The following is a 13,002-nucleotide window of genomic DNA, read 5'->3' as shown; positions in this document are numbered from 1 at the left end:
ACATATTTAATCGCACATGCATTGTTAGATAAAATTCCTTTATCACCCAAACCCCACTGCCTTCTTTGGCCCCTGAATGGCTGCGACGGTCTGTGCAATGCTTTGCCTATTGGTTATCTATTGCTTGTCTTAATTAACTTTGTTTGTTTGTTTGTTTGGATACAGCCTTTTCTGAATAGATTCTTTGGCATTATTAACTTTCCCAGTTAATACTTTTTAAAATACTTTTCTCTCACACAGTACTGTCAAAGAGCTCTGCAACAGAAACCTACGTTGTTGATATAATGACATATAAATCCTCAGCAAAAATATCACCAGAGGGATTGGGTGCCCTCCTTGTAAGTAGGTAACCTACATGTACTTAAAAAGGTAAAATATCCCATTTAGAAAGCTCTCTGAGGGTTAACTGGAGGAAAAAAACAGTTTCCACGTGTATAAACAAATATTTTGAATGACAACTTCTAAGCTATTCAGGTTTCCTTATTGTACAGCAAAATAGTTTTTTTTTAAATTGGGCTGATGTGAAATAAGATTAAGTCCTTAAAATGTATTGAATGACATGCTATTTTAGCCACCCATATACTTTTTAAAATATAAATACATCTCTGAGAAGTCAAATGTCAAGGCTGCAAGGGAAATGAGTCTCCCTTAGAAAAGTGACAGAGCAATAGTCATTAAAAAAAAAAAAATTGATCAACTTTGACCCAGTTTTCTCTACTTCTGAGAATCTGTCCTAAGAAAATCACTCAAGAGAAACTGTTCTGCGAAGATGCCAATGGCAACATTATTTAAACATACCCAAAGAAAGGGGCCACCTCCAAATCTAATGATTACATAATTAACACAAAGTGCACTACGTTGTTATCTATAAGTTATAAACATCACAGGGAAACAAAAAGGGTAAGTGAAAAAGAATTTAAGAATTTCTATGCTATAATTGCAACTATAGGACATGTGTACTTAACACAGGTTAGAAAGGGAAGTTGCAAACATAAAAATGGTTGTTTTAAGCTCATGGAAATGTTAACAATGCCTGCTCTTTCTACCAAACCCTTTACTGTCATCTCACAATCTTTCCTTTGTGTTTAAATAAATTTAAGTGAGAGCATATCTTGAGAGAGAAATGGAAGAATGCCTTAAGACTAGAGTATTATTTTGAACAGCTGAAGTAAAATGTTGGTAATCTAGGGGGGATGTAAAATGGTACAGCCACTATGGAAAAAATATAACCGTTCCTCAAAAAATAAATACAGAATTACCATACAATCTGATAATTCCACTTCTGAGTGGGTACCCAAAAAGATATCTGTATACTCACATTCACAGCACCATTGTTCACAATAGCTGGGAGGTAGAAGCAAACCAAATAGCCACTGATGGATGAATGTGTAAACAAAATGTGCTTTACATAGAATGGAATATTCTATAGCCTTTAAAAGAAGGAAATTCTGACATATGGATGAACATGGAGGACATTATGCTAAGTGAAATAAACCAGCCACAAAAGGACAAATACTGTCTGATTTCACTAAGATGAAGCATCTGGAGCAGTCAAGTTCATACAGATAAAAGTAGAATGGTAGTTGCCAGCAGCTGAAGGGAGGGAGGAATGAGGGGTTATTGTTTAACAGATACAAAGTTTCAGTTTGGGAAGATGAAAAGGTTCTAGAAATGGATGGTGGCGACAGTTGTGCAACAATGCGAGTGTATTTAATAACATTGAACTGCTCACTTAAGACAGTTAAAATGATAAATTTTATGCTATGTATATGTTACCACCTTAAATTTTTTTTTTATCAGTTTTATCTGAGGGTAGGAGGGAGAGGACTAACTTTGAAAAAAAAAGGTAGTAACAAAAATCATCCGTAAAAGTCATTTACGTAGATGATCAACATACCTGACTAAACCTTTATTACCTGTTTTAGAACCGCGGTCTTCTTCCAACGATCACCTATAACCAGCTATCTCTGCTTTGGTTTTTTGCTTGTTTGATGCCTTCAGTAATCCTAAGTAGGTACTGAGGTCCTCATATTTAGTAATCACTGTTGAGAATGGGAGCTGGAGGGAGAAGAGAAAGAGCTCGAAGGCAAGCACGAAACTTTCCAGCACCCCACCAAGGAGGCAGACTTCAAAGTCCAGATGAAGTCAGCCTAACTTATTAAGAGGCCGCCTGTCAAGTTGTGACCTCATCGACCTGTCAAAAGCAAGATCCCAAAAGTAAGCAGAAATGGTTTCACCCTCCAAGAGATGTCAAAGTCTGTTCTTCGACATATATTTTCACTCACAGGGAACTCCCTCAAGCCCTTCTTTGAAAATGAATTCCAAAAGCTGAGTTTCCTCAGCAGAGGAGAGGACCAGAGAAGCAGCCTGGCACATGGTATAGGGGGTGCTGCTCTTCCCCTTTCCCACTGTTTCAAGAGTCATTTCAATGACTACAATTGTGATCATGACATTCCAGATAAACTTCAACATGAAAAGCTGTGGTCTCTTTTCTCTTTCTCCCTCCCTCTCCCTCTGGAGTCAGGTGGAGGTGTGGGGTGAAGGGCACCGCCCCTTTAAAATTGTTTAGAAAACATTCATTGAAAACCCACCTTGTAATTGCATCTGGCATAGAGAGCCTGGTGTAAAAATTAACTGCCAGACCCAAACATACCAAGTGCAGAACAACTTTACACAAATCCCTTCACTTATCCAGAAACCTGGACAACTTGGTCTTTAACCTTATTGTCGTCTGCAATAAAACAACTGACATGTGAATGATCCTATTTGTATAATCATGATGCCCAAAAGTGGTTTTCCCCTAGAAAATACTATGTAAAAACGCGGTTCTAACTTTCTCAGTACCAGCTAAACGGTGAAACAGTTTCATATATTTAGTCAGTGCATTTTCAAGAGGATGAAAAAACTTAAACAGGGTTAAACAAATATTTAGAAAAACTGTGGGAGGAGGGTTTTGGCTGAAGAAACTAAGAACTAAAAGCCACTCTTCTGGTTTCTTTTTCTCCTGAAAGGTTCCATTCAGCAGCATATTACTTAGGTTGAACATGCATAACTGGTTTTCACAAACTCACTGTTGCTTAGATAACACAGTAGCTGAGATGAATTTAAGCTATATGAGCTCGGATTTCTAGAATTTATAACCTAACTTTTTTCCCTTTGTATTAGCCTTATATTTTCTAAAATTCCAACTTTAACATCAAGGCTGACTGCGTAAGTGTTCTGAGAAACATTTCTCTAAATGAAGTAAGTCCACAGAGAATGAAAGAATTTTTTAAAATAGGTATTTTGTTTGTCTGCTTTTTAATAAATGCTAGGTTTAGAAGAAAGAAGGTCTGGAGTCTTGAGTTGGCCTTACAGACATTTGTTATCGCTCCAGGACAGACCCTGATTTGAAACGTACCCTCCCCTGAGGTCACAAAATGCGTTTGTGGCAACATTTTGTGCACAGGAGGCAGTGGCCCTCCGGTCATCCTGGGATCAGCCTGACCTCGGCAGGCTCTCCAGCAGCCATTCGGGACTCGGGACAGTCTTCAGAGTTTAGTAGTCCTAAAGATTCTTGCTTCTCAGTCCCTGGTCTGTAACTAGGGTGACCTAAATAAGGCCATTGCAATTAGAGCACAAACCAAGGTTATGGGTTGGTTCTCTCTGGAACAGCCCTTCCCACATAAAATCATTCGCACCAAGAAAAGTATTCTAGTAGGAGATTCCAGAACTCCATGGAAACTTCAAAATGCAACAAAGCAAACAGGGAAAATACAAAATGCCTTAAAGGAAGACGGAGTCCAAAAATCTCACTTCCTTCATGTGTCACTTACAATCTCATCTTATGGTACAAGTGGCAACATTTTTAGGGTCACCCAGAGCTCGATATGAAACTGAAGGAGAGCAGAATACGCCCGCCACCCCACAATATGCCTCTTCGGCATTAAGATTATTTTGAGTTGATTACTTTTGACAAACAACAGACAGGAGAAACTCTGAAAACAGAGTAGAAATTTACTCTTCTGTAAGGTAAATTTACACTTAAATCTCCATTTGTAAAGGTGTCTCCTTCTCTGTACCAGGAAGAAAAGGATGATTCCAAATCACAAGAAACTCTTTTATCAATGGCACTGGCTTAAAACTGCTAACAAACCTTATCCTTATTTACTGTGCCTTTCCTAGTAACCTCCCATAACTGGCTTCCTGATAGCCCCCCTCCCATACACACACACCTTTCTTTTGCCTTTAGCTGAAGACGGTATGTAAGATGATGGCTTGAGCCATCTTGAGGAGTTAATCAGTATTTCTGGATATTTCCTATGTATACATGAGGTATACATGTTAATAAATTTCTGTTGTTTCTCTTGTAATCTGTCATTTACTACACGGGGTCTCAGCCAAGAACTCAGAAGAACAGAGAAAAAATTATTTTTCTTCCCCTACAACAGCAAGGGAATTTAGTTTTCTTGAAAGATGAGCAAGTCTTCCAGAGGCATGTAAGTGACCCACCCTCAAAATGCTCTAAAATTCTACAGATTAACCATTTATCCTCTTTCTTGGTCTAAAAGCCATCAAAACAATTACTAATGAAATACCATATACTACATAAAATATAAGACAGGAAATTAGTAATTTTCAGTAACAGGAAAGAACTTACATATTTTTCCCCCCAAAATGAGCGACTTCTCTTTTAAAAAACAATTTTCGCTATGGAGAAAATATTAGACACTGAAACATTTCAAGAAAAGATTTTGGGATGACTACTGGTGCTGGAAGTTAATTCCACTGTTGGATTATACACTCAGCTCTAGGTCAGTCAAAGGGAACCCGAAGCAAAAAAGAGAAGAATTCCACTTCACTTAATTCATTTATCAATCTTTCCATTACTTTCTTTTAATTCAAACATTCCTAGACGAAGAAAGGTTTCCATACTTAATTTTTTAACATAATATACAGAACCACAATACTATTTATATTCCAAATTATGGGAGATCACACTCAAATAGCTTGGATTTGACGAGTTGCTGAGACAATACTGAGAAATTTCACGGAAAAGGTATTTAGAATTTGTAAGATAGTCAAATATTTTTTTGCTATATGGGCCAATGCATTAATAGTAACTTGATTAAAAAGGCAGTCTTTTGGACTTCAAATTATTATAAAAGAATATCAATATTATATAGATATAATTTCTGAATTTCTCAAACTCATTTCATTTTGAAGGCTGAAGGCAAATGTTACACATTAGAACATTCATGAAACCATTTCTCCTTTGCACTTACCTGTAAATATCAAAAACTAAACCACACTTTCCTAAAGACCTAGCTATTTCTAGAGTACATTAGTGTAATCAGAAAGACTACTAGAACTAAATTTTCACTTTTATGTTAACAATTTTCACCACAACATCTTTCCTAAAAGGACAAAAAAAATTGGGGAATTTAGATTTCCCTTATTGAACTTAACAGAATAGAATCTCATACTTTCTGGCTTTAATAAACTTCAACTCTTTTTTCCAGTGGGAACTATCTACACAGCACAGTGCCACATACAATTAATTATTCCAGTGAGATGTATATTTAGATTCACAATATGATCAACACAATAGTGCCATACAAAGTTTTTCTGCAGGTAAAAACGCTAAGAAAGGCCACAGTGGGACAGTGCCGACACTGTGAAAAACAGTAGATTACAAGGTACCACTGAGGTTCAGAGGAGACCACAAGTTTCAGATTTTTTCAGCAATGGAAAAAGAAAAACATTCAGAGAAACATAAAAATATATAATTCCACTGTCAATTATGCAATTTTTCATATACTGTTTCCTTAAACAGGCAAATTAGCTTAACTTAAAGTGAGAGGAAATGTACAAGATCAGAATATGAAAGATTTTTCTTGATTTCTCATCAAAGGAACGCACTAGGATTAGCACGAGGATCTTTCTGGTTCCTGTATCTGTAGGTCAGCCAAACACCCAGGATCTGGAATGGAAGAAAGAAAAGAAGAAAGAGAAAGTAATAGTTGTGTGTATTTATTTAGTTGATCAGCAAAATAATCTGGAACCTCTAAAGCACTTTGTATTATTTGTTCAAAGAGGAAGAGATTTCTTTTTAAAATGTAGTACGTAACCCAAATTAGAGATCCTAAGAAAAATTAATATGAACATTGTGGTAGGCTGAATAATGGTCCTCCAAGGTTGTCCACACCATAATCCCCAGAATCTGCAAATATGCAACCTTACGTGGTAACAAGGACATTGCAGACATGACTGAGTTAAAGCTCGTGAGACAGGGAGATTATCTGGGTGGGCTCTGTGACGTAATCACAGGGGTCCTTAAAAGGGGGAAGCGGGAAGGACAAAAATCAGAGATACAGCCAAAAGGTGATGTCATGACAGAAGCACTGGGAAGCAGATTCAGAGAGAGAAGATGCAACACTGCTGGCTTTGAAGATGAAGAAAAGTCAAGCCAAAGTCGAGCCAAGGGGTGCAGGCAGCCTCTAGAAGCTAGGCAAGCAAACAGGTTTCCCCTAGATCCTCCAGAATGAGTCTCCATTTTAAGTTTCTGACCTCCAGAAGTATAAGAAGATAAATGTGTGTTGCTTTAAGCTACTACATTTGTGATTGCTTGTTAGAGCGGCAATAGGAAAGTGATACAAGTTAGCTATTAATACTGAATTGTCTTAATAGCTAAAATATCATATATTTTGCTAATTCAGAAACAGAGTTTGGCAAAAATTAAGCAATAACAAAAATCCTACAATAAATACATTTTCCAACACAGATCATAAAAAATGTCATAATTCCTACCTCTCCAAGGGAGGGGGACGTATACTTTTAGAAAAGTAATAAGTAGTTATCGTGCCATTTCTCACACCACGTTCACTAACGAGTTAAGCAATATAACCTGCCTTTTTTTAAATTAAGAAATGTGTTCATTCTGGTTCTGCTACCTCAAAGTTGATTTATTTAAAATAATCAAAAATTCTTAGACTGAAAAAGATGCAAAATTTTAATGGAACAAAATGAATTTCAAATTATATTTCCCATTTCAGACCTGTGCCAACTTTTAATCTAAATTTTGTTCACTTGACTTCACTTGACTACTCATTAGCTCTTGAAACTACGTGTAGAGAATTGTGGTAAATCTAAAATTTTCTCCATTTACCACAATAATAATTTCTGAGTTACTATAAAACTCATGATTGGCAATGTTTATTACAACATGTAAGGGCTGATGGAACTATGCTTTGTGTTGAATCAAGGAAACATAAGTCTAATTTAAGGAAGTGGAAAGTCTGGTTTGGTGTCTGTATGACAGGGGTTGGGGGGAAGGAATTTACTTAAACCTATGACGAGTACTTTGTGACTGGCTCTGTTCTTCACATTTCACAAATTCATATCATTTGACCAAAAACCCTATATGATAGGAACTGTCATTATCCTCATTTTACCAGTGAGGGAACTGAGGCATCGAGAGGTTAAATAACTGGATAATAGTTACACAGGTCATGAGTGCCAGAACCGGGATTCAAATCTTGGGTCCAAGCTCTTAATTACGTGTGTTGTTTTATATGAGAATCTGATGTGTTACAGGCCATTCTCAAGCTAACAACATTCCACCTACCATTTCAGCCATGCTTGTTATTACAGTACTGAAATACTTACACACCTGTTATCAAGCAGCTACTTCTCTGACACCTCTCATCCTGCCCGAGCATCATTTCCCTGACCCTGCCTCAGAAATACCGGCACACAGGGAACTTCTAGTTAGAATTTCTGAGTTTGTTAAATATTTTTATAATCACCCCAGAATACATGCCGATGGTGTAAGTTACAGTTCTTAGGGGAAACAAAGCCATCGGGTAAATAAAGTACTCATAATCTGGAGTCACATTTTACCAAAATTCCTCCAATTAAGCTGTGATAAAATGAAACAACCCCTTCTTGTGCCCTATTGCTGGACCACTATCTCCTCACACCCAGAGAGAGCATGAAAAGGTCATGCCCAAAATGCAAAAAGATCAAAGTTAGATAATTACTGGATTTTTAGCTTACAAAGGTGCTCATGATTTAAAGATTTTCAAGGGCAACTTTGACCCGATCATAAACTCTGCTGACTCTAGAACCTACACCCAGGATGCAAGAGGTCACCAGAGTACAGTTCTATGAAATGTCTACACAGAGTGTGCAAAAAGCATGTCCTTTGTTATTTATTTTTATATTTATTAAATATAGAAAGGCAGAAGGTAATATGACAAAATATTAATGATGATTTCTGAGGAGGTAATTTTAGTTAGTAGATACATTTACTCTTTCAGCTTCATAATTGTATTTTCTAAATTTTCTACAAAGCACATGTACTAATTGTTATAACTTTTTGGGGGGATTCTAAATCAATGTTTTTTGATGGTTTATATTTATTTTCATGTATTACAAATAGTTCAAACGAAATCTTTCTATTTCATCTATGACAGGAAATCATCAGCTAGTTAGTCTCATCCCTTCAAACTCTGAGAATCGCTGATTCTGTGAAATACTGAATAAAATAAAAATTTAAAAAGTGAGAGAGCCTATAAAATAGTCACAATCCAAAAAATATCAGGTTGGATAAATTACTGTTAAAATCTCTAGCTAGGTTTCAAAAGGACATGGTGTATAAATTCAGAGCAGGACTCCATGAAAGAACACCTTAGAAATCTAAGACCCATGAGTTTATATTCTTCAATAATTAATATTTTAGAAGACAGCGGGGGCTGGGAGGGATGAATAGGCAGGGCACAGAGAGCATTTTTAGGGTAGTGAACATACTCTGTGTGATACCATAATGATGGAGATATTTGTCCAAACTCATAGACTGTGCAACACCAAAAGTGAACCCTAATGTAGGTTATGGGCTTTGTGTGTTATTATGTGCCAATGCAGTTTCATCAGTTGTGACAAATGCACCATCCGGTGAGTCATGGTGACAGTGCGGAGGCTCTGCTTGTGTGGGTGCAGGGAGATACTGGAAATCTCTGGACCATCCTCTCAATTTGGCTGTGAACTTAAAACTGCTCTAAAAATAAATAAATAACCTCCTTTTAAAATAATATATGCACAGCTGAAGGCAGTGTGATCCAATGAGAAGAAAATGGAGCTGCTCAAAAGAACTAAATTCTCAAAATAAATCCCAGATATAAAAAAGAAACCATGTGGCGAAATTCTGATCATTACTGACTCTGGCTAATGGAGTGTATGGAGATTGCTCATTCTGGTTTTTTCCCACTTATATTTTTAAATTTTTATGACAAAATTTTTTTACTTTTAAATCCATGTTTTATTTTAAAAGAAAGAAAGGAAAAATGCACAGGATTGTTTTCAAACGGTATATGAATTTTCTTGAATCAATGCCATGACCAGCCCAGAAGTAAGATGGCTCCTTCCTGAGAAAAAGTGAAGTGAAAATATGCTTAGAGTAGGAAGCGATGTCAGGGAAAACTTCTTTTGAAAAGTGAATACTAATGAGAATTCCTGGGAGGAATTCCAGTGGTTAGGACTCCAAGCTTCCACTGCAGGGGGCCCAGGTTCAATCCCTGGTTGGGGAACTAAGATCCCGCAAATGTGGTGAGGCCAAAAAAAAAAAAAAAGTGAATACTAAGTTTGGTCTTTATCTCCAGTTTGATAATAACAGCCAAGTATGGATTTTTCATTCTCAAAGGGAGAAAAAGAAACTGAATTAGAATATACAATATACACAAACATCTATGTATATATAATATGTTATCTTAATCATACATTTTATACATATATATGTAATGTATACATTATATACACAAATTCAATACATGTCACACACACACAATCAAAATGAGAAGATCTAATGTGCAACATGGTGACTACAGTGAAAACACTGTATTGTACAATTGTATTGTACAGAATACTGTATTGTATTGTACAATCTACTCTCTTGCTAAGAGAGTAGAACTTAAATGTTTTCACCCAAAAAAAAAGGTAAATATATGAGGTGATGGATGTGTTAATGAACTTGATAGGGGGAATCCTTTCACAATGTATACGTATATCAAATCATCATGATATACACTTTAAATATCTTACAATTTCATTTGTCAATTATACCTCAATAAAACAAAAAATATATTTTTTTGTATTTTTATATTTAATTATACAGAGAGAAGTAAATTTCTAGGCCCAAGATGAAGCTGCTCTGATCCAGGGTGCCACATCAGCAAACCGAAACTTGGGTAAACTTTGTGTCCCTGTAAATGCTCCTCTTGACCGGAAGTGCAATATATTCAGTCAGCCAATCCCCAAAGGCCAAGCCAATTCTGGGCCTTCTCACCCCAAACAAGACTGACTATGTGGCCCCAGCCAATCAGATATTTTCTATTATTCCCTTCCTTATTCTTTATCCTATAAAAGCTCCTTGCCTTCGGCCTTATTTTGCAGTTCTCTGAAAGGAGACTGTCCATGAAGTGTTAAAATTTGTTTGTATCACCTAAACTGCCTTCTTTAATCATTTTTAACATATATAATCAAAATGAGAAAGGGGCTTCTAAACATAAAAATCAACTGGATAAACCATATAGGCAAAAAGCAATAAACTGAACCACATAAAAAGTAAAACCTATAAATTTTATTTAAAAATCATGAAAAAGTTAAGTAAATGCAAGAAATTGAAAGCAGGACAAAGAAGTCAAGTAGAGTGAGTGATGAGAGGAGGAAGGAGCCAGGAAGGGAACGGAGGAAATAAAAGGAGAGTGGGCAACTTTCTGGGGCGCCTGGGTTTCTAAGAGCACCCAGTGAGCCCCAGCCTTGAGGCCTCTTTTCTAAACACCTTCTAGGCCCTGAGGCCCGCTCTCCTATTCTTTTACAAAATTCCCCTTTTTTGCATAGACTGAGTTACAGGCGATCCAAAGGTCCTTGATCAGGACAGACAGTAGGTGGGCAATTCACAAAAGAAGTAATACCAGTGGTCCAAAAACACATGAATACATGAATATTTTCAAATTCACTAGTCACATTTCCAAAAGAGCAAACAGAACTGTAATACTATTTTTACCTACCAAATTGGCAAATATTTTATAAGATAAAAATATCGAGAATTAGTGCTTGAATCAAAAGTTGGTAGAATCTCCCCCAAAAGGCAATTTGGCAATATTTATCAAACTCTTTTAAAATGCCCATATACTGAATGTGTCATATTTTACTTCTGGAGGTGTACTCTAAAGAAAAACTGGGGAATATAGATCAAAAATATATATACAAGGAAGTTGACCATGAAATTACTTATTATAGGGACATACTGATGGGGAAATCAAATGTCCAAGAAATTAAATGACAGAGTAAACTTCAAATATAAAAAACACAAGATTTTTCTGATTTCCTTTTAAAGATAAATGCTCATTCTTACAATAGCCTACCATATATTTCCACAGTTATACGCACAATCTTACTTAATAGCATTATTCTACACATGCTATTCTTTGTTTAAAACAGGAGTGTGACATGGGCAATTAACACAACCATCACAGGGGTCCCATCATCATTTTTTAAGGGGGTATAATATGGGGACTTGTACATCAATAATTTACTCATGTCTACAAAATGACAGCTAACACACACAGCACTTGCCGTATGTCAGGCATTTTTCTATATATTACAAGTTTTTACATATACTAACTCCTTTAAGCATCAAAACAACTTCGTGAAATAGGGGCTTTCCATTATTACGCCTGTTTGCAAAGCCGAAGAAACAGCAGCACAGAAAGATTAAGGAACTTGCCCAAGGTCACACAGTTAATAAAGCAGGAGAACTAGGTTTCCAACCCAGAGAGTGCATTTTTTAACTATTTGCTCTTGTCTAATAAACTCTAATTTCAACAGCTCATTATTCACTAGACAAACATGAGCTGGCCCAAAGGTTTGCTGTTATAAACAATAAACATTCTTGTGTATTCATTTTACATAGTTATACAATTATCTCCATGAAATAAAGCACTGCAAGTAGAATTGATGAGTTAAAGAAAAAAGTTTTAATTTAAATACAGATTGCCAATTCAGATGCATCAAAAATGTCCAGTTATTGAGTGTTTAATAAAGACAATGAGGAATTAGCATTCCTCAAAAATTATCAAAATAATATGTGTGTGGTTTTGCTTAGACATATATATAAATGTATTAATATAGTAAATATATTAATATAACATAGATATATGTTATATAGGTAAGAAATTAATAACAATGATTACCTACAGGTTTTAGAAGGCTAGGAACAAAGGGGCGTGGGGATAGGGTTGGAAGGCAACTTTTCAAAGCATACCTATATATAAATGTGTGTATATTACACGTTAATATATATATATTAAACAATGTGAATGTCCTACCTATTCCAAAATTATATCTAAAATTATAATTTACCATACAACTCTAGGAATAGAAGAGACTCAAAAGATAACCCGGTCCAATCTCTTCATTTAATTTTACATAATTAATGATCAAGCACTTCACCCTGTATAAACTTAATGCTAGATCTGTGAGGTCTTCTGATCTCAAGCCACAGCTCCACCTATTACAGCACTAGTTCCCAGTGAAAACATCCATTGATACATTCCAAAAGTTAAGTGCCATGCTAAGGTAAAATGCCACGCCCTCTTGCCCTATAAAACAGGAATCTCTATGACAAAGAACGGAAGATACTGAGTTATTTGTACATACCTCTGTAAAACTGAAGAAGAGGCCAATGCCGCCAACAAATCTCAAAACTTCTCCTGCATATTTTCCTATTATCGGAGCACAGGGTGAGCACTGGTGGCTGCTTTTCACACAGCTCTGTATCAATTTTCAAAAAAGAACTTTTATTTCAAAGTACATTTATAATGAGCAGATTAAAAAAAAAAAAACACCCACATAAAAATGACTGTCTGGAATATCATATCCATCTTGGAGCCGTGGTTCTTTAGTAGTGTCCAAAATCGTAAGATGGCTCCTAAGATTCCCACCCCCAGGGTACATGCCCTGAAT

The 13,002-nt window shown here is 36.1% G+C and overlaps 1 protein-coding gene across 1 annotated transcript in view; it reads right to left on the bottom strand.

Annotated features, from left to right (window-relative positions):
• Positions 1–4,845: 4,845 nt before the first annotated feature.
• Positions 4,846–13,002, bottom strand: part of TSPAN13 (tetraspanin 13) — a 31,682-nt gene continuing 23,525 nt past the window's right edge. The window contains exons 5-6 of the mRNA XM_007164879.2: positions 12,697–12,810; positions 4,846–5,962 (exon numbers count right to left, since the gene is read on the bottom strand). Coding sequence (XP_007164941.1) covers positions 5,888–5,962; positions 12,697–12,810 — 189 coding nt within the window. The 3' untranslated portion in view covers positions 4,846–5,887. The remainder of the gene's footprint in view (positions 5,963–12,696; positions 12,811–13,002) is intronic.

The sequence above is a fragment of the Balaenoptera acutorostrata genome, chromosome 7, assembly GCF_949987535.1.
Source record: "Balaenoptera acutorostrata chromosome 7, mBalAcu1.1, whole genome shotgun sequence".
NCBI classification, from domain to species: Eukaryota; Metazoa; Chordata; class Mammalia; order Artiodactyla; family Balaenopteridae; genus Balaenoptera; species Balaenoptera acutorostrata.
The sequence above is the reverse complement of the archived record's forward strand: the minus strand, read 5'-3'. Positions and strand labels throughout refer to the sequence as shown.